We start from the raw sequence: 21,575 nt of genomic DNA, 5'->3' as shown, positions 1-21,575 counted from the left end.
CCGTTCACCCATCACCCCCTGTGCTCACTGCCCCGTGTCCTAACTCACACCCAGTCCCGTTCACCCATCACCCCGTGCTCACTGCCCCGTGTCCTAACTCACACCCAGTCCCGTTCACCCATCACCCCGTGCTCACTGCCCCGTGTCCTAACTCACACCCAGTCCCGTTCACCCATCACCCCCTGTGCTCACTGCGCCGTGTCCTAACTCACACCCAGTCCCGTTCACCCATCACCCCCTGTGCTCACTGCGCCGTGTCCTAACTCACACCCAGTCCCGTTCACCCATCACCCTGTGCTCACTGCCCCGTGTCCTAACTCGCACCGAGTCCCGTTCACCCATCACCCCGTGCTCACTGCCCCGTGTCCTAACTCACACCCAGTCCCGTTCACCCATCACCCCGTGCTCACTGCCCCGTGTCCTAACTCGCACCCAGTCCCGTTCACCCATCACCCCGTGCTCACTGCCCCGTGTCCTAACTCACACCCAGTCCCGTTCACCCATCACCCCGTGCTCACTGCCCCGTGTCCTAACTCACACCAAGACCCGTTCACCCATCACCCCCTGTGCTCACTGCCCCGTGTCCTAACTCACACCCAGTCCCGTTCACCCATCACCCCCTGTGCACACTGCCCCGTGTCCTAACTCGCACCCAGTCCCGTTCACCCATCACCCCCTGTGCTCACTGCCCCGTGTCCTAACTCGCACCCAGTCCCGTTCACCCATCACCCCGTGCTCACTGCCCCGTGTCCTAACTCGCACCGAGTCCCGTTCACCCATCACCCCCTGTGCTCACTGCCCCGTGTCCTAACTCACACCCAGTCCCGTTCACCCATCACCCCCCTGTGCTCACTGCCCCGTGTCCTAACTCACACCCAGTCCCGTTCACCCATCACCCCGTGCTCACTGCCCCGTGTCCTAACTCACACCCAGTCCCATTCACCCATCACCCGTGCTCACTGCCCCGTGTCCTAACTCACACCAAGACCCGTTCACCCATCACCCCCTGTGCTCACTGCCCCGTGTCCTAACTCACACCAAGACCCGTTCACCCATCACCCCCTGTGCTCACTGCCCCGTGTCCTAACTCACACCCAGTCCCGTTCACCCATCACCCCCTGTGCTCACTGCCCCGTGTCCTAACTCACACCGAGTCCCATTCACCCATCACCCCCTGTGCTCACTGCCCCGTGTCCTAACTCACACCCAGTCCCGTTCACCCATCACCCCGTGCTCACTGCCCCGTGTCCTAACTCGCACCGAGTCCCGTTCACCCATCACCCGCCTGTGCTCGCTGACCTACATTGGCTCCCGGTCCGGCAACGCCTCGATTTTAATGTTCTCATCCTTGTTTTCAAAACCCTCCGTGGCCCTCGTCCCTCCCAATCTCCCTAAGCTCCTACATGCTCCTACAGTCCAAAGATGTGCGGGTTAGGATGATTGGCTATGATAAATTGACACTTAGTGTTAGGGGGATTAAATACGCAGGGTTACGGGGATCGGGTGGGATATGTGTTGGTGTAGGGGTTACGGGGATCGGGTGGGATATGTGTCGGTGCAGGCTCGATGGGCCGAAATGGCCTCTATCTGCACTGTGGGGTTTCTGTGATTTCTGTTCTGTGATGCCCCACAACCCTCCGAGATCTCAGCGCTCCTCCAATTCCAGCCTCTGGCGCATCCCTGATTATAATCGCTCCACCATTGGCGGCCGTGCCTTCAGCTGCCTGGGCCCCAAGCTCTGGAATTCCCTCCCTAAACCTCTCCGCCTCTCTCCGCTTCTCCTTTAAGACGCTCCTTAAAACCTTCCACCCTGTCCTAATATTTCCTCATGTGGCTCGGTGTCAAATTTTGTTTGATAATCGCTCCTATGACGCGCCGTGGGACTTTTTACTACATTAAAGGCGCTATATAAATGCAGGTTGTTGTTGATAGTGATTGCACAGTTTGGGACATGTGCCTGTCTCACAGCCTCGTGGGAGGAGCAGTGTCTGGTGCACAGAGACTCCCAGAGCAATATTGACTCGCAGGTGCTTTATTACACAATGATTTCCCAAAATCGTGTTTTATTTCCATAGCAACAGCTTTGCAAACATTCCGCTTATCCGGCAATGGGACTCAGTGAGAAACGGGGAGAAGGTCTGTCAGAAAGATTCCGAGGCAGGGAGAATATGTACAGCAAGAGAAAAATAGAGGAGGGGCAGAGAGTACGAAAGAGGCAGAGGTAGAGGAGAAAGAGGGGAAAGTGAGAGAGAGAGAGAGAGAGAGAGAGAGAAGTGTAAGATTTATCCCTCAATCAACATAACACAAAAACAGATGATCCGGTCATTATCACATTGCTGTTTGCGGGAGCTTGCTGTGCGCAAATTGGCGGCCTCGTTTACCACATCACAACCGAGACTCCATTTCAAAAAGTACTTCATTGGCTGTGAAGCGCTTTGAGACGTCCGGTGGTCGTGAAAGGCGCTATATAAGTGCAAGTCTTTCTTTCTGAGAGAGAGAGAGGAAGACAAAGAGGTGTGAAGAGAGAGATGTAAGAAATCACACAACACCAGGTTATAGTCCAACAGCTTTATTTGAAATCACAAGCTTTCGGAGCGCTGCTCCTTCGTCAGGTGAAGTGGAGAGATGCATAAAAACACAGCTTATATAGTCAGAGAATAATGTCAGATGTTTACAGGTAATCTTTCTACATTTGTCCACCCCAGTCCAACACCGGCATCTCCACACCATGAAGAGAGAGAGAGAGAGAGAGAGAAGTGTAAAAGAGAGAGAGGAATAAAGGTAGAACATAAGAACATAAGAAATAGGAGCAGGAGTCGGCCATTCGGCCCCTCGAGCCATTCAATAAGATCACGGCTGATCTTCTGCCTCATCTCCACTTTCCCACCCGATCCCCATATCCCTTGATTCCCTTAATGTCTACAAATCTAGCGATCTCTGTCTTGAATATACTCAACGACTGAGCCTCCACAGCCCTCTGGGGCAGAGAATTCCAAAGGTTCACCGCCCTCTGAGTGAAGACATTTCTCCTCATCTCTCAGTCCTAAATGGCTGACCCCTTATCCTGAGACTGTGACCCCTGGTTCGAGACTCCCCAGCCAGGGGGGAAACATCCTCCCTGCATCCAAAGGGAAGAACGTGAGAAAGAGTGGGGGTGAAAAGAGAGTGAGGGTGAAAGAGAAAGAGAGAGAGAGAGAGAGAGAAACATAGAGGGGAAGAGAGCATGGCTCCCGTTAAGCTGTGTGACTGCAGCTGTCTACATATGAACATACGAACATACGAACATACGAATTAGGAGCAGGAGTCGGCCCCTCGGCCCCTCGAGCCTGCTCCGCCATTCAATAAGATGATGGCTGATCCGATTACTCCACATTCCCGCCCACCCCCGATAACCTTTCACCCCATTGCTCACCAAGAATCGATCTACCTCTGCCGTAAAAATATTCAAAGACTCTGCTTCCACCGCCCTCTGAGGAAGAGAGTTCCAAAGACTCACGACCCTCTGTGAAAAAATTTCTCCTCATCTCTGTCTTAAATGGGCGACCCCTTATTTTTAAACAGTGACCCCTAGTTCTAGATTCTCCCACAAGAGGAAACATCCTCTCCACATCCACCCTGTCCAGACCCCTCAGGATCTTGTATGTTTCAATCAAGTCACCTCTTACTCTTCTAAACTCCAGCGGATACAAGCCTAGCCTGTCCAACCTTTCCCCATAAGACAACCCGCCCATTCCAGGTATTAGTCTAGTAAACCTTCTCTGAACTGCTTCCAATGCATTTACATCTTCCCTGTCTGTAGCTCATGTGCATCCGGCAGGCTGGATTTCAAACAGAAAGAAACCGCACAAGCACGGGAATTTGAATGGGCCGGCCAGCTCGCCAAAAGAGCCGCACGCACCGCCAAAAAAAATAAAATGGAAGGGATTATCAGAGGGGCAAAAACGACAGCAAAGTGTATGTACGAGAGTTTGGATAAGAGAGAGTGTCTGAAGAGAGGGTGAGTGCTCGATTAGAGATTGCGGGCGGGTAGGAGAGAGGGGCCCTGGACACAAGCTGGGAATCGCATCGGGAAAGAGAGAGAATTCATTGCAAGCATCTTAAAGACACGGCAATTCATCCAGATGCACAATGAAAGCTGCAGAACCATTCACGCCCCCTCCCGCTACTCCGTGCGAGCATCTTATTAGTGGCCCGTCGTTCCCCTGCTGTGATCGAACCTTTCATGACAGATCAGCCCCACACAGAGGGCCGGATTCTGAGGTCATAGAAACAATAGATAGAAGATAGGAGCAGGAGTAGGCCATTCGGCCCCTCGAGCCTGCTCCGCCATTCAATGAGATCATGGCTGATCATCCAAATTCAGTACCCTGTCCCTGCCTTCTCCCCATATCCCTTGATCCCTTTAGCCTTAAGAAATATATCATGCAGGAACCAAAGCACTGTGGATGCCGACAGCCTTAAAATAAAAAGCTCTGGCCCCCTTCGCTTTTCAAAAATCGAAAAAAACACAGAAATCTGACGGCAGATTCACGTCGCCGGGCAATTCGACTACAGAGGGCGTCGCGGCTGTGCCATCCAACGGCCGCTCGCCAGCAGAGGTCAGTCGATAGCAATCGGTTGGGGTTCGGGGTGAGGTGAGAGAGTCGCTGAAAGGTCGGAACTTAAAAACCATTTCAAAGCCACGGGTTTTACGGTGTTGAAAATGAAAGCCGGCCTGTTTTCTGAGGTAGTGCGCGGTAAAATAAATTAAATAAATAAAAAGGCTCAATCAGGACCTGCCGATGGCCCCCCAGGAATAAAGTGCTGAGGTGACGGGGAATTTAGGGTCGCGCCGCGTGTTGAACCAACTCCTGGCGGGTTTAATCACCTGACCACCTGCCTCCGACCACACACTCCCGCCATTGGCCGCCCAACAGGCCCGTCCCCGCCGGGCCCCCCCGGCCAATCGGAAAGCAAACAGGCTCTCGGTTATCCGATTGGATCATTCTTGACTGTCAGTGAAACAGCCTCTTTCCCCCCAGTCTCCAACACTCTTATATCTAATAAACAATAGTGTTCACAGAGAATGGGGGAAACAATGCACAATTATTTTTAATGGCCTTTTTAGTGTTTCTCCCCTTCCAGTGTCCGGGAGATTAACCATCCGTTCCTGGAGACGATCCTGAAGTGAGTTTCGAACCAGGTCCTTGACCCGTGCAGGTTGGCGCGCGAATGGGGCCGGTGTCCTCTGGAGGGGTCGAGGGTCAGAGGGCGCTCAGCGAGCTGCACGTTCCCCCAAGGTGCCGCCGCCCAGCTCTTCCGAGCCAGTCGCTGGTGGGCAGTGCGTCAGACGGCCAGGTTTTACCAGGGCCAGGGCCCGAGCCAGGCCCAGTGCGTTGGTGGCTGGGAGCAGGCCCGAAAATCCCCGGCCACATCCCAGAGTCCCGCGTCCATCGGACAGGAATGCCTCCGCAGTGTGTCGGGAAAAGGTCTTCGGCGAGACTAGGAATCGTCTGCGCTTTGCTACGCTCGGTCCGAAACCTGCAAGGCAAATGATCAAAATCAGACTCGGGAGCTCGTAAAGGAGTCAAAATGCAGCTTAGCTGTTCTGACAGAGGGCTTAAACTTCTGCTTTGTAAGAAGGAAAGAACTGGCATTTCTCCAGTCCCTTTCACAACCTCAGGACGCCCCGAAGCGTTTCACAGCCAATGAGGTACTTTGTTGATGGGCGGTCGCTGTTGTAATGTGGGAAGCGTGGCAGCCAGTTTGCGCACAGCAAGCTCCCGCGCACTGGTTGACATGAATCTTGTCATTCATCTGGAAATGTCTGATGGAATAATACTGGGCGGCCTGCTGGTGGCGCTGTCCAGGGAGAGTATAAATACTCGGGCACGGGCCCAGCTTGCTCAGGACATTCTTTAACAGGAACTAGTGAAGGACACAGCTAGATCTCCATGTTGTAAAACAGTTGATTGAAGCTTTGTTTAACGCTTAGACCAAGTGCCTAGTAGTTTTCTTATTCCACTGGTTACTTCTGCTGAAAAGCCTTTGAGCGAGGATGTAGGTGGAAGAGAAGCAGATCGGGCTGGTCTGCGATGCACCATGCGGCCGAACAGTCGACCAACGACACCCACCGTCTAGGCTCAGGCCTAAAGTACAGTCGCTCGGGCGAGGTATTCCAAGGGCTGATAAGGCCCGTGCAACCGGTATCCCAGTCTGGGTCAGTGCCTTCAGGACGAGGGGTTGAAATTGGGAGGAGGGTCGTGGGGGGGTACAGGGGGAAATTGGGGTACAGTAATGCAATAGTTATGTTACTAGACTAGTAATCCAGAGGCCTGGACTAATAATCCAGAGAAGGTGAGTTCAGATCCCACCAGGTTAATTCAGCCAATAAAATTTGGAAATAAAAAGCTGGTATCGGTAAATGTGAGCATGAAGCAGTTGGACTGTCGTTACAACCCCAACTTAGAACACAAGAACCTAAGAAACAGGAGCAAGAGTCGGCCATTTGGACCCTCGAGGCTGCTCCGCCATTCAATAAGATCATGGCTGATCATCGACCTCAACTCCACTTTCCTGCACTATCCCCATATCCCTTGAATCACTTAATATCCAAAAATCTATCGATCTCTGTCTTGAATATACTCAACGACTGAGCCTCCACAGCCCTCTGGGGTAGAGAATTCCAAAGATTCACCACCCTCTGAGTGAAGAAATTTCTCCTCATCTCAGTCCTAAATGGCCGACCCCTTTATTCTGAGACTGTGACCCCTGGTTCTAGACTCCCCAGCCAGGGGAAACATCCTCCCTGCATCTACCCTGTCAAGCCCTGTAAGAATTTTGTATGTTTTAATGAGATCACCTGTCATTCTTCTAAACTCTGGAGAATATCGGCCTAGTCTACTCAATCTCTCCTCATAGGACAATCTCCCCATCCCAGGAACCAGTCTGGTGAACCTTCGTTGCACTCCCTCTATGGAAAGTATATCCTTCCTTAGGTAAGGAGACCAAAACTGTCCACAATACTCCAGGTGTGGTCTCACCAGGGCCCTGTATAATTGCAGTAAGATGTCTTTACTCTTATACTCAAATCCTCTTGTAATAAAGGTCCAAATACCATTTGTTTTCCTAATTGCTTGCTCTACCTGCAGGTTAACTTTCAGTGATTCGTGTACAAGGACACCCAGGTCCCTCTGAACACCAACATTTCCCAATCTCTCACCATTTGAAAAATACTCTGCTTTTCTGTTTTTCCTACCATAGTGGATAACTTCACATTTCTCCACATTATATCCCATTTGCCATGTCCTTGCTCACTCACTTAGCCTGTCTATATCCCCTTGCATCCCCCTCACAATTTACATTCCCACCCAGCTTTGTACTGGTTCAACTAATGTCCCTTTAGGGGAGGCAACCTGACATCCTTAACCCGGTCTGGGCCTACACGTGACTCCAGTCCCCACACCAATGTGGTTGACTCTACACTGCCCTCTGAAAGTGGCCTAGCCAGATACTCAGTTGCCCCGAACATAGAAACATAGGAGCAGGAGTCGGCCATTCGGCCCTTCGAGCCTGCTCCGCCATTCAATATAATCATGGCTGATCCTCTATCTCAATACCATATTCTCGCTCTCTCCCCATACCCCTTGATGCCTTTTGTGCCTAGAAATCTATCGCTCTCCTTCTTAACTATATTCACTGACTTGGCCTCCTCAGCCTTGTGTGGTAGAGAATTCCACAGGTTCACCACCCTCTGAGTGAAGACATTTCTGCTCATCTCAGTCCTAATTATCCTGAGACTGTGACCCCTCATTCTCGATCACCACCCCCCCTCCACCCCCCAGCAAGGGGAAATATCCTCCCTGCATCCTCTGTCAGAATTTGATACGATTCAATGAGATAAATCGAGGGCAACTGGGAACGGGCAATAAACACCGGCCTTGCCAGTGACGCCAACATCCCCGAGAATGAATCGTTAAAAATGCAATGGGTGACGGGTAACCCGTGCTTGGATTGGGAGCGTTTGACGGCAACAGAGAAAGTGTCCCATTCCCCAGCGCTAATGGTCCCCACCTTGAGGGGGGGGAAGATGATACAAGAACTCACCGAAGCCACAGGTAACGGCAATTGCTCCGCTCTTTGGGCCTGGGGATTAGCAGGCGTAGATGGTCAGGAACAGAAGGATTGGGACTGGGACAAAGAGCAAGAAAAGTCTGGATCTACTCCTGCTGCTCCCGTTCTTGGCTTCAGGTCTTCGCCCTGGATCTGGGTTGTGACCTGCGGTCTGTTCACGGTCCGTGCTCGCCGTTACTGTGGAACTCAACTCATTTTGTTGCTGTTGTCTGACAACCCGATCACCGCTGGGATGTCCCACGTCCGACCCTCCTGGCACTGTAATTGTAAAGAATCTTGTTAATCTTCTCTTGGAAAAGAGGTGATTTTAGGGCTAGGGGGGCATAGTCTAAAAATTGGAGCCAGACCTTTCAGGAGTGAAATTAGGAAACACTTCTACACACAAAGGGTGGAACTCCCTTCCGCAAACGTCGATTGGCGCTAGATCATTTGTTAATTTTAAATCTGAGATCGATAGCTTTTTGTTAACCAAAGGTATTGAGGAATACGGGGCAAAGGCAGGTAGATGGAGTTAGGTCACAGATCAGCCATGATCTCATTGACTGGCGGAACAGGCTCGAGGGGCTGAATGGCCTCCTCCTGTCCCTATGGTCCTATGTTTTTTTCTAAGAGGGTGACCTAATAGAGGGCACTGGGAGAACTCCCCTTCAAAATAGTGGCCATGGGATCTTTTACATCCACCTGAGGGGGCAGACGGGGCCTTGGTTTAAAGTCTCAACCGAAAGACGGCATCTCCGACAGTGCGGCGCTCCCTCAGTACTGCCCCTCCGACAGTGCGGCGCTCCCTCAGTACTGCCCCTCCAACAGTGCGGTGCTCCCTCAGTACTGCCCCTCCCACAGTGCGGTGCTCCCTCAGTACTGCCCCTCCGACAGTGCAGCACTCCCTCAGTACTGCCCCTCCGACAGTGTGGCACTCCCTCAGTACTGCCCCTCTGACAGTGCGGCGCTCGCTCAGTACTGCCACCCCGACAGTGCGGCGCTCCCTCAGTACTGCCCCTCCGACAGTGCGGCACTCCCTCAGTACTGCCCCTCCGACAGTGCGATGCTCCCTCAGTACTGCCCCTCCAACAGTGCGGCGCTCCCTCAGTACTGCCCCTCCGACAGTGCGGCGCCCCCTCAGTACTGCCCCTCCGACAGTGCGGCGTTCCCTCAGTACTGCCCGAGAGAGTGCGGCACTCCCTCAGTACTGCCCCTCCGACAGTGCGGCGCTCCCTCAGTACTGCCCCTCCGACAGTGCGGTGCTCCCTCAGTACTGCCCCTCCGACAGTGCGGCGCTCCCTCAGTACTGCCCCTCCGACAGTGCGGCGCTCCCTCAGTACTGCCCCTCCGACAGTGCGGCGCTCCCTCAGTACTGCCCCTCCGCCAGTGCGGCGCTCCCTCAGTACTGCCCCTCCGACAGTGCGGCGCTCCCTCAGTACTGCCCCTCCGACAGTGCGGCGCTCCCTCAGTACTGCCCCTCCGACAGTGCGGCGTTCCCTCAGTACTGCCCCTCTGACAGTGCGGCGTTCCCTCAGTACTGCACTGGGAGTGCCAGCCTAGATTGTTGAGGCTTTGAGAAAGTTGCAGAGAGAGGTTGTAAGGTAGATGGGTCGCGGGCAAGAGTTGCAGAGTCCAGCACCTAGACAGCTCTCCCAGCACAGCGTGAGAATTAATAAAATTCGGATTGTCGGCCAGCAGAAACATCAATGATCATGGCCAATAAGGAAATTAAAGGGAAAGTGCCTCCCTTCCACTTTAATTACTGGTGTCATGCCCAAGACCTGGCCCACTGTGCTATTTTTTTTGGAACCTGACCAAAGGACATTATCCTTGAGGTTTTATTGTTGGGATGGGTGGGGATGGAAAAGGCGGCTCAGAACTGAAAGCCTGCCGGACGAGTCTGTCTGGTGCAAGAGCAACAGATGCGACTAACTCACCGCTGATCCCAGCCCCCAGGACAATAAGAGATTAGCGTGTGCATAAAAGGTTAGTGTGTCAAGTTAAGGCACATGGGATTAAGGGCAAGGTACTGACTTGGATAGAGAATTGGTTGGCAGACAGGAAGCAAAGAGTTGGAATAAACGGGTCATTTTCCGAGTGGCAGGCAGTGACTAGTGGGGTACCGCAGGGATCGATGCTAGGACCCCAGCTATTCACAATATATATTAATGATGTAGATGAGGGAACTAGATGTAATATCTCCAAGTTTGCAGACGACACAAAGCTGGGTGTATGATTTGGACAGGTTGGGTGATTATACTGCATCTGCCCAATGTGGATAAATGCGAGGTTATCCACTTTGGTGACAAAAACAGGAGGGCAGATTATTATCTGAACGGCAATAGATTGGGAGAAGGGGAAGTGCAACGAGACCTGGGTGTCCTTGTGCACCAGTCGCTGAGGGTAAGCATGCAGGTGCAGCAGGCGGTTAAGAAGGCAAATGGTATGTTGGCCTTCATAGTGAGAGGGTTTGAGTACAGGAACAAGGATGTCTTGCTGCAGTTGTACAGGGCCTTGGTGAGACCACACCTTGAGTATTGTGTGCAGTTTTTGTCGCCTTATCTGAGGAAGGATGTTCTTGCCATGGAGGGAGTGCAGCGAAGATTCACCAGGCTGATACCTGGGATGGCAGGAATGACGTATGAGGAGAGATTGGGTCGATTGGGCTTATACTCGCTGGAGTTTAGAAGAATGAGAGGGGATCTCATTGAAACTTATAAAATTCTAACAGGACTAGACAGATTAGATGCAGGAAGGATGTTCCCGATGGTCGGAGAGTCCAGAACCAGGGGTCACAGCCTAAGGATAAGGGGTAAGCCATTTAGGACAGAGATGAGGAGGAATTTCTTCACCCAGAGAGTGGTGAACCTGTGGAATTCTCTACCACAGAAGGCAGTTGAGGCCAATTCATTAAATATATTCAAGAAGGAGTTAGATATATTTCTTAAGGCTAAAGGGATCAAGGGATATGGGGAGAAGGGAGGGACAGGGCACTGAATTTGGATGATCAGCCATGATCTCATTGCATGGCGGAGCAGGCTCGAGGGGCCGAATGGCCTACTCCTGCTCCTATCTGCTATGTTTCTATGTTTCTATGAAATAAAAGCCTGTTTTGCCCAGCCCGGACCCTCGGGCAGTTGCCTAACCCTGTGTTGGGTAATACGATGGCAAAATACTGCGGATGCTGGAAATCCGAAAAAACAACAGGAAACGCTGGAAAACCTCAGCAGGCCAGGGCAGCATCGGTGGAGAGAGAAACAGAGTCAACGCTTCAGGTCGATGACCTTTCGTCAGAACTGGAAAAAAAGCAGGAAATGGAAAGCAAGTATGGGGGCTTGGAAAAGGAGGAGGGGATGAAGGAACAAAAGGGAAGGTCAGTGCTAGGATAGAAAGCAGGAGAGATTGAGAGACATTGAGAGACATTGAGAGATATTCAAGGCGAGAGGAGGTGGTAATGGGGCAGGTTAAGGAACAAAGGATGGCTCTAGATGGGGTGTGAGTTGCGCTGGCAGAATGAAGGACATCTGAAGGGAGGGAAGGAAAAACAAAAAGTGCGGATAAAAAAAAAAGAAAATATATATATGTGATAGGGGCCGAGGTTATGATCTGAAATTGTTGAACTCTATGTTGGGTCCAGAAGGCTGTAAAGTGCCTAATTGAAAGATGAGGTGCTGTTCCTCGAGCTTACGCTGAGCTTCATTGGAACAGTGTAAGAGGCCGAGGACCGAGAGGTCAGAGTGGGAATGGGGCGGTGAATTAAAGTGACAGGCGACCGGAAGCTCGGGGTCACCCTTACGGACTGAACGGAGGTGTTCCGCAAAGCGGTCACCCAATCTGCGTTTGGTCTCCCCAATGTAGAGGAGACCGCATCGTGAGCAGCGAATACAGTATACTAGATTGCAAGGAGTACAAGTAAATCGCTGTTTCCCCTTCGCCCGGCACCTTCCCGTGCAAGCGCAGGAGATGCAACACCTGCCCTTTAAACCTCCCCCCTTCCCACTGTCCAGGGCCCCAAACACCCCTTCCAGGTGAAACAGCGATTTATTTGTACTTTTTGTTAACCAAAGGTATTAAGGGATACGGGGCAAAGGTGGGTAGATGGAGTTAGGTCACAGATCAGCCTTGATCTCATTGAATGGCGGAATAGGCTCGAGGGGCTGAATGGCCTCCTCCTGTCCCTTTGGTCCTGTGTTTTCTTTCTCCTGAGGGGTGGCCTAATAGAGGTTTTAACATTATGAAATGTTTTGGTAGAGTAGATGCAGAGAGAATGTTTCCACTCATGGGGAAGAGCAAAACTAGAGGCCATCAATATCGGATAGTCACCAAGAAATCTAACAGGGAATTCAGGAGAAACTTCTTTACCCAGAGAGTGGTGAGAATGTGGAACTCGCTGCCACAGGGAGTGGTTGAAGCGAATAGTATCGATGCATTTAAGGGGAGGCTGGACAAGCATGAGGGAGAAGGGAATCGAGGGTTACGCTGATAGAGTTAGATGAGGAAAGACGGGAGGAGGCTCGAGTGGAGCATAAACGCCGGCATGGACTGGTTGGGCCGAATGGCCTCCTCCTGTGCCGTATGTCCTATGTAATTCTAAATAGTTTCTGCAAGGCTTCACTCGTTCTCTGAGCACTGGCAGAGGAGAGATTTCATTTACAAGCTATCTGCTACAAAAACAAGGTCGATCTTGCATTCACATAGCACCTTCCATATCTGCAGGACGTCCCAAAGCACTTTACAACCAGTGAAGTACTTTTGAAGTGTTGTTTTGGAGGCAAATGTGACCGCCAATTTGTGCACAGCGCGATCCCACAAACAGTCGATGGAATGACCGCTTTTACTGAAGTTGGTTGGAGGATGAAGGTTGGCCCAGGGCACTGGGAGAACTCCATTTCAAAATAGTGGCCATGGCATCTTTTACGTCCAGCTGAGAGGGCAGGCGGGGCCTTGGTTTAACATCTCAACCGAAAGAAGGCAACTCTGACACTCCCTCAGTACCACCCCTCCGACAGTGCGGCGCTCCCTCAGTACCGCCCCTCCGACAGTGCGGCGCTCCCTCAGTACTGCCCCTCTCACAGTGCGGCGCTCCCTCAGTACCACCCCTCCGACAGTGTGGCGCTCCCTCAGTACCGCCCCTCCGACAGTGCGGCGCTCCCTCAGTACTGCCCCTCCGACAGTGTGGCGCTCCCTCAGTACCGCCCCTCCGACAGTGCGGCGCTCCCTCAGTACTGCCCCTCCGACAGTGTGGCGCTCCCTCAGTACCGCCCCTCCGACAGTGCGGCGCTCCCTCAGTACTGCCCCTCCAACAGTGCGGCGCTCCCTCAGTACTGCCCCTCTCACAGTGCGGCGCTTCCTCAGTACCACCCCTCCGACAGTGTGGCGCTCCCTCAGTACCGCGCCTCCGACAGTATGGCACTCCCTCAGTACTGCCCCTCCGACAGTGCGGCGCTCCCTCAGTACTGCCCCTCTGACAGTGCGGCGCTCCCTCAGTACTGCCCCTCCGACAGTGCGGCGCTCCCTCAGTACTGCCCCTCCGACAGTGCGGCGCTCCCTCAGTACCGCCCCTCCGACAGTGCGGCGCTCCCTCAGTACTGCCCCTCCGACAGTGCGGCGCTCCCTCAGTACCGCCCCTCCGACAGTGCGGCACTCCCTCAGTACTGCCCCTCCGACAGTGCGGCGCTCCCTCAGTACCGCCCCTCCGACAGTGCGGCACTCCCTCAGTACTGCCCCTCCGACAGTATGGCACTCCCTCAGTACTGCCCCTCCGATAGTGCGGCGCTCCCTCAGTACTGTACTGGGAGTGTCAGCCTAGACTTTTGTGCTCAAGTCCCTGGAGTGGGACTCGAACCCACAACCTTCTGCCGCAGAGGCGAGTGTGCTACCTACTGAGCCACAGTCACAGCTCCTGTAAACTAAGAAAAAGAAACAGCAAATTCTATTTATACAGCGCTTTTAACATAGTAAAATATCCCAAGGTGATTCACACGAATGGTATCAGATTAAATTTGACACTGAGCCACATAAGGATAAATTAGGGCAGGTGACCAAAAGCTTGGTCAAAGAGGTCGGTTTTATGGAGCGTCTTAAATGAGGAGAGAGAGGCGGAGAGGTTTAGGGAGGGAATTCCAGAGCTTGGGGCCCAGGCAGCTGAAGGCACGGCCGCCAATGGTGGAGCGATGGGAATCGGGGATGGGCAAGGGGCCAGTATTGGAGGAGCGCAGAGATCTGGGAGGGTTCTGGTTCTGCAGGAGGTTACAGAGATAGGGAGGGGGGGCGAGGCCGTGGAGGGATTTGAACGCAAGGATGAGAGTTTTAAATTTGGGGTGTAAATACTTGATCGGACAGTTCCCGGAGGGATTTCCCAGAGAGCGGGTTTCACTCACCTTCATGTACAGACAAGGCCAGCTCTGCGCACACCCTTCTCCTGTGCGGGTTCATGGTGGTGACGTGGCAGGTGTACAGCCCCCCGTCTTCCGGGGTGAGCTCGCTAAGGCTCAGGGTGGCGTTCCCCTCTGCGAACCAGTCCGGCCTCATCCCCGTCCTGCCCCGGAACCTGGCCTCCTGCTCCGTCCGGTCCACGCGTCCCTCCCGGCCGTGAACCACCGCGTCCTGGCCTAAACCGGTCAGCCGCCAGACCACCATGTACTCCGAGGGCTCCTGGCCGGCCCAGTTGAACAGGCAGGGTAAGTAGACCGCATCGCCGGGAGCGGCTCGGAGGGCGCCCCGTCGCTTCTTGCAGGCCAGACCTTCTGTAGGGAGCAGAAATGTGCCTTGAGAAGGACTGGTTTCACACCATAGGCTTCACGCTTAATGCAAATTACGGGACATCCCATAACGGAGATGGCGCGCCCACGTTAGAAAGAAAGATCTTGCATTTCTCTCGCGCCTTTCACCACCTCAGGACGTTCTTTCTCCCTCATGCACTTAGTAGCAATCTCAGAATAAGGGGTCGGCCATTCAGGACTGAGATGAGGAGAAATTTCTTCACTCAGAGGGTGGTGAACCTCTGGAATTCTCTGCCTCAGAGGGCTGTGGAGACTCAGTCGTTGAGTATATTCAAGACTGAGATCGATAGATTTTTGGATATTACGGGAATCAAGGGATGTAGGGATAGTGCAGGAAAGTGGAGATGAGGTAGAAGATCAGCCATGATCTTATTGAATGGCGGAGCGGGCTCGAGGGGCCGAATGGCCGACTCCTGCTCCTATTTCTTATGTTCTTATTGCAGAATGAAATGGCTGGTGGACAGCCGTCGGATGACCGTCGCAGTGCTTTGTTCGAATAACCGGGCAAACTAGCGACATCTAGTGGCTGCTGGTGGATCCTGACCACCGTGAAGCGCAGAGACCAAGTTTGAGACCCAACGGCCTGTGTCTGCGCTGTATATTCCACGTAAGCCTATGCAGTAGAGGAGGAACTCCATGTAATGCTCCCTCTGGTGGCCTGTGGAGGAGGAGGAGGAGGTGGACAATGAAACCTTGACGAGTCACACAGAACAGGAAAGTCCCTCGGGTCTTTGGTTAAATTTCCTTGTTTGTCATTTCCTAGGCAGGCTGTGCGGGGTTTTTGTTTTGGGTGGGGGTGGTGTGGATTTACACGAGGGAATTTCGGTTTTCTGCAACATCTATTTGTGGAATTAACCTGGACCCATCTGGGAATTTCTTCTGACAACCTGAGAGCAGAAACACAATGGGGGAAAAAATCGGTTGCTTTGCGCCTCCCGTTAGCGCCTTAAGAGGGCGCTAATGGGGCGCAAAGCAACTAGCGCCCGGGCGCGGCGATGTTTGCGCCGCTCGCGAAATTAACTGGACGTTTTGCGGCGGCGCTAAACACTACCGCCGCGATCTCCTGTGCCGGCAGATTGTGACGTCAGTCGAGTGCGCAACGCCCCCGTTAGCACCCCGGACCAGATATTTAGTGGCGCCCCCTGCCTTACCACCTGCCGCTAGCAACAACAGGCTGAGGGGAGCGTTTTGCTGTCAGAAAGGGACGAGGGGAGCGCTATTTAAAGGCGACCGCTTCCTGCCTTTTTTTGTCGGTGACATTTTTGCACCACACATTCTGAGAGAGAGAGAGAGAGAGACTTCTGGAGAGATTCAACGCTGTGTGAAGGAGTTTCGGGTACTGAGCAGCACTTTGCAGGTTTATTTTGATTGGCCCTTCTTTGCTTCGCCAGCGCTCTGAGGTAGCGCCTTGCTTCTCGGTGTTTGCACCTTAAAAGAGGTGTGAAGCGCCTGATTTAGCGCTCCAATCACCTCCAGGGGCAATAAAAGCCAAGTTTGCCGTCGGTGGCGATAATTAGCACCAGGCGCTAAACTTTGCACACGGCCAATAATGGCGCCCCAAACAGGGCGATACTGAATGGTCCCAGCATCCTTCCGTGGCACCGGCTGGAGAACCCACCGTGGCTCTCTGGGATTTCCGCTGAATTTTCGTCAGAAGCCGCGCGGCCCTCCGAGCTCCAGCCGCAGACGGTGAGCACGTGCCCCCTCGCCCCCCACCCCCCTCCCCGCACTGTCTGGGAAAGGTGAGAATCCTATAACCATGTCTAGACCAAGTGTGAATCCGCAACACCGCGCCCCCCCCCCCCATACAAGAACGTGGGACAACCCCCAAAACATAGAAGATAGGAGCAGGAGTAGGCCATTCGGCCCCTCGAGCCCGCTCCGCCATTCAATGAGATCATGGCTGATCATCCAAATTCAGTACCCTGTCCCTGCCTTCTCCCCATATCCCAAAAGTGAGATCACTCAAGGCACAAAAAATGTGGCCCCCCCACCCCACCCCAACAACCCCCCACCCCCCCAACAACCCCCCCCAACCCACCCCCCACCCCCACCTCCCCCCCCAACAACCCCCCCCACCTACCCCCCCCACAACACCCCCCACCTCCCCCCCCCCAACAACACCCCCCACCCCCACCTCCCCCCCCAACAACACCCCCCCTCCCCCCCCCCCAACAACCCAACCCCCCCCCCGCCGCCCACAAAAGAAAAAGTGGATAGGAAGGACCTATTTCCCCTAGCAGAGAGGTCAATAGGCAGGGGGGGGGGCACAGATTTAAAGTAATTGGTCGGAGATTTAAAGGGGAGTTGAGGAGAACTTTTTTCACCCAGAGGGTGGTGGGGGTCTGGAACTCACTGCCTGAAAGGGTGGGAGAGGCAGAGACCCTCATCACATTTAAAAAGTACTTGAGGACGGAGCGGCTGAGGGACATCGTGCTCCCACTGCCACGGGAAGCCATTGTATTGACTCTGAACGCGGCGCTGTATGTATAGCTGACGCGTCCCGACGGCGAACAAGCATTCCATTGTACTTGTTACATATGGCAAATAAATCTAATCTGAATCTGAATCTGAATCTGGATGTGCACTTGAAGTGCCGTATCCTGCAGGGCTACGGACCAAGAGCTGGGACGTGGGATTAGGCTGGATCGCTCCTTATGGGCCGGCATGGACAGGATGGGCTGAATGGCCTCCTCCTGTGCCGTAGAGCTCTCTGATTGGACGCACCAAAGAACGGAAGTCCGTGTGACGGTTCGGAATTCTTGACCCGCCTTTTAGCGGCCTTAAGATTTAGCAAATACTTGCCTGAATGGGGTTGGCTTCCCAAGACGGCAGCGCCCTCCCTCCCACCCAATGCCTCCCCCCTCACCACACACCATCCGGAGTCCGACAAGTCGCCTCTCTCAGAGACGCTAAGAATGGACAACCTGTGACCGGCGTCTGCGCCTCAGCCCAGGCCTGCGCGTTGGTGAGAAAGGCTTTCAAAACTGCAAACGCAGGGACCGAGAGGGAGCAGCTCTTAGCGAAGGGTTTTACCCGCTGTCCCAGAGCACGACGGAGGGGCAGAACAGGCGACACACAGCGGTCGTGTGTCAAGGGCATGAGATTCACCTTAGCTGGGACACCCCGTTGGTAAACCATGCACCTCGGTAATAACCCACCGTGTTTATAATACGCCAGCCGAGCCTCTCTTACCTGACTCTGAGACCAGGACGAAAAGCAGGAGAGCTGAAACCAGGCTGAATATATCCATTCTGTTCTGTTGAGACTGAGGTATTTCAAGTTGTGCCACAATGTATTTATTCCCCAGTTCTGTGTTTTCCCAGAAAATATTTAAAACTTTCCCAGTCGCATGGGGGTAGATTTTCGGCTTTATTGGGTTTCCCCCGAATGTAAGAAGTCACATCATCATCACATCATCACTTCACCTGACGAAGGAGCAGCGCTCCGAAAGCTTGTGATTTCAAATAAAGCTGTTGGACTATAACCTGGTGTTGTGTGACTTCTTACATTTGTCCACCCCAGTCCAACACCGGCATCTCCACACCATGGCTTCCCCGAATGTGGGGTTTCTGACACACATAAACAAGTGTCAGCCAGCTCCACTTCCCTCAAGTGGCCAATTAATCCCCAGCATGTGGGCAGCCTTGCTAATTGTCCAATTCGAGTCAGAAATCCCCACAGACTGGAGTGCGTAGTTGGTTTAAACAACCAGACTTTAATTTAAGGGGTTAAGTTTTGTTTCGGGGTTTATTGGACTGGTTGGTAGTGTATTTGTTTAATGTATTTTTTATTGGTTTAAACAAAAGAGGAGAAATCCCCACAGTATGATGTCATCATTCGTGGTGCTTTCAAGGTCCATAGCAAGCACTGCATCCTCTGAAGGCTTCCAAATGAACCATACAGGATCGCAGAGGAGCCTGCAGCAGCGGTGGCCAGTGCTAGACTGCGAGCTGCCTCCAAATTCAACGAGGCTTTACTGCAGGCATTATTGGATGGGGTTAGGGCCCACAGGGAGGTCCTCTTCCCTAGGTCAGGGAGGAAGAGGCCTCCCACTGAGACCAATGCTGCATGGGTGCAGGTGTCAACAGATGCCAACTCGCTGGGAGTCACCAGAAGAACCTTGGCATTACATCTCTAACTCCTTCCTCTACTCCCCCACAGGACCATCCAGAGCCCCCGTCCTCACTGTGGAGGAGGAAGAGGCTGTGCAGCCAGACTCCGCAGAGGAAGCTCCAACCTCTGAGGGCGCAGCGTCAGCAGAATTCAGCGCACCCAGCACCAGCGCTGACACTCACACCTCGGGGGGACCTTCGGGACATAGAGTAGTGTTGTCACCTGGTGTTTCACAGCTCACAAGTGAGCCTCAGCAGATTCTGGAGACAGGGACAGCAGTGGAGAGTCCTCATCAGAGGGCGCAGGACTCCGCCAGCTCAGCTCAGCTGCGCTGCATGTCGACCCTCTGCCTCTGGGTCCATCCGCAAGAGAAGAGGTGATGGATCTCCATGCACAGATGCAGGAGTCTCTGGCAGGTTTTGTCTCCAGGGTCGCTGCGAGTGTGGAGCGAATGGAGGTGTCCATAGCGACCATGAGCAGAGCCTTTGTGGAGTCATTGGCGCTCATGCGCATCACCATGGAAAGGTTGGCTACCTCCATGGAGGAGATAACTCGCCAGCATACGGAAAACATGGTGAGTGCTCATAAGAGAATGACATCTCTTGAGGAGCGTTGGCCATCTGTTGAACAGAGAAACCAGATCTTCATGGAAGTCCTTCTGAGTAGGACTGCCAGTGCAGAAACGGGTCCCCATGGCCCCCTAAAGCGTAGCAAGGTGCTCTCAAGCCACTTCCAAGCGCTTGCCCCTTCTGGCCTGTGCAGCTTCAGGTGAGTGAGCAGCAGCCTGGTGCTCCTGTTGCTGATCCTGCTGTTCCTGGTTCTGCGGCTGCCGCCTCTGCTGCTGGAGATCCTCTAATGGCAAGAAGGGAAGGAAAAAAAGGCGTCCCATGCTTCTCGTAGATGCCTCCGCTGAGGAAGCACTGGGTGAGGGTGGTGATGCGCTATCAATTACTCATAAAAGACTGAGAGTTAGAAGAGTAACCAAAGGCTTTTATTAACAACAGAATGGAGGTCTGCCTCGAGTGGTCGACCGGTCCAGGATACAAGGGCTGGGGAGCAGTCACCTTTATACTAGGACCTGTGGGAGGAGTCAGCCGAGGCATGTCCAGGCATGTACACAGTGGAATACAAACAGGACAAACAGGAATACAAACAGTGGTTTACCACAGGTGGCGAGAGGGGCTTCCCAGGAGATGGCATTGGAGAAGTGTGTGAGGCTCCAACCTTCCACGGCTGTGCCTAAGCCTTGAAGAAATAGCCCCAAACCTGCAACAGCAAGGTCCTTCAACATACAAGTGCTGTCCCTTTAAATCGCAGCTTCTCCGATTGACCAGCTGACAGCAAGCAAGCCGGCAAGCTTCACGCCAGCTCTCATCAGCGGGGTTTCCCGCAGGCGTGTTTGATGTGGGGAAAGCCCCAAAGTCACAACGGCCCCGGAAAATCTACTTCAACAAGGTAATTATTGGTCATTAGTGTGCCGACGACCAGTCCCGCCAGCGGCGGCCGGGACTGAAGTGGGTCGTGGGGAAACGGCGGTCCGAAAGTCGGGCGGGGCGGGGAATCGGGGGGGGGGGGGGGGGGTCCCGACCCGCTTTTTCAGCGATTTTCGGCTTCCGGCCGCGTGAAAAACCGCCCGACGGCTGCCAGAAAATTGACACCATAGTTACAGGACCTGGTATTTCCCCAGCTTATGTTACTGAAACCTTTTTAGATTTCCCCCCCGACAAAGACATAGAAACATAGAAGATAGGAGCAGGAGTAGGCCATTCGGCCCTTTGAGCCTGCTCTGCCATTTAATGAGATCATGGCTGATCATCCAAACTCAGTACCCTGTCCCTGCCTTCTCCCCATATCCCTTGATCCCTTTAGCCTTAAGAAATATATCTAACTCCTTCTTGAATATATTTAATGAACGGCCTCAACTGCCTTCTGTGGTAGAGAATTCCACAGGTTCACCACTCTCTGGGTGAAGAAATTCCTCCTCATCTCTGTCCTAAAAGGCTTACCCCTTATCCTTAGACTGTGATCGCTGGTTCTGGACTCCCCTGCCATCGGGAACATCCTTCCTGCATCTAGTCTATCTAGTCCTGTTAGAATTTTATGAGTTTCAATGAGATCCCCTCTCATTCTTCTAAACTCCAGCGAGTATAAGCCCAATCGACCCAATCTCCCTTCATACGTCATTCCTGCCATCCCAGGTATCAGTCTGGTGAATCTTCGCTGAACTCCCTCCATGGCAAGAACATCCTTCCTCAGATAAGGCGACGAAAACTGCACACAATACTCAAGATGTGGTCTCACCAAGGCCCTGTATAACTGCAGCAAGACATTCTTGCTCCTGTACTCGAATCCTCTCGCTATGAAGGCCAACATACCATTTGCCTTCTTAACTGCCTGCTGCACCTGCATGCACTGTCGGAGGGGCAGTACTGAGGGAGCACCGCATTGTCGGAAGGGCAGTACAGAGGGAGCGCTGCACTGTATGAGGGGCAGTACTGAGGGAGCGCCATGCTGTCGGAGGGTTCCACCCAAAATTCACAAATATATGCCCGGAATTCAGAAATTTGAATGACGACCAAAAACTCC

General features: G+C 53.2%; 1 protein-coding gene and 1 long non-coding RNA gene across 2 annotated transcripts; one reads left to right on the top strand and one right to left on the bottom strand.

Moving 5' to 3' along the window:
• Nucleotides 1–2,553: 2,553 nt before the first annotated feature.
• Nucleotides 2,554–18,210, bottom strand: LOC147091023 (myelin-oligodendrocyte glycoprotein-like). The gene is made up of 4 exons (XM_085977458.1): nt 18,069–18,210; nt 14,472–14,837; nt 8,086–8,370; nt 2,554–5,520 (listed from the first exon to the last, which is right to left on the bottom strand). Exons 1-3 carry the CDS (start codon nt 18,124–18,126, stop codon nt 8,132–8,134), a joined length of 663 nt encoding a protein of 220 aa, XP_085833584.1. The 5' UTR covers nt 18,127–18,210; the 3' UTR covers nt 2,554–5,520; nt 8,086–8,131.
• Nucleotides 17,289–18,360, top strand: LOC147091022 (uncharacterized). Its single transcript, XR_015075357.1, has 2 exons — nt 17,289–18,022; nt 18,200–18,360. It is a non-coding gene; the product is annotated as an uncharacterized LOC147091022 (long non-coding RNA).
• Nucleotides 18,361–21,575: the final 3,215 nt, after the last annotated feature.

This window comes from Somniosus microcephalus, unplaced genomic scaffold (assembly GCF_052327205.1).
Source record: "Somniosus microcephalus isolate GS21.2 unplaced genomic scaffold, FLI_Smic_1.0 unresolved_chr4, whole genome shotgun sequence".
In the NCBI taxonomy this organism is placed as follows: Eukaryota; Metazoa; Chordata; class Chondrichthyes; order Squaliformes; family Somniosidae; genus Somniosus; species Somniosus microcephalus.
This window is presented reverse-complemented; position numbering and strand designations above follow the sequence as displayed.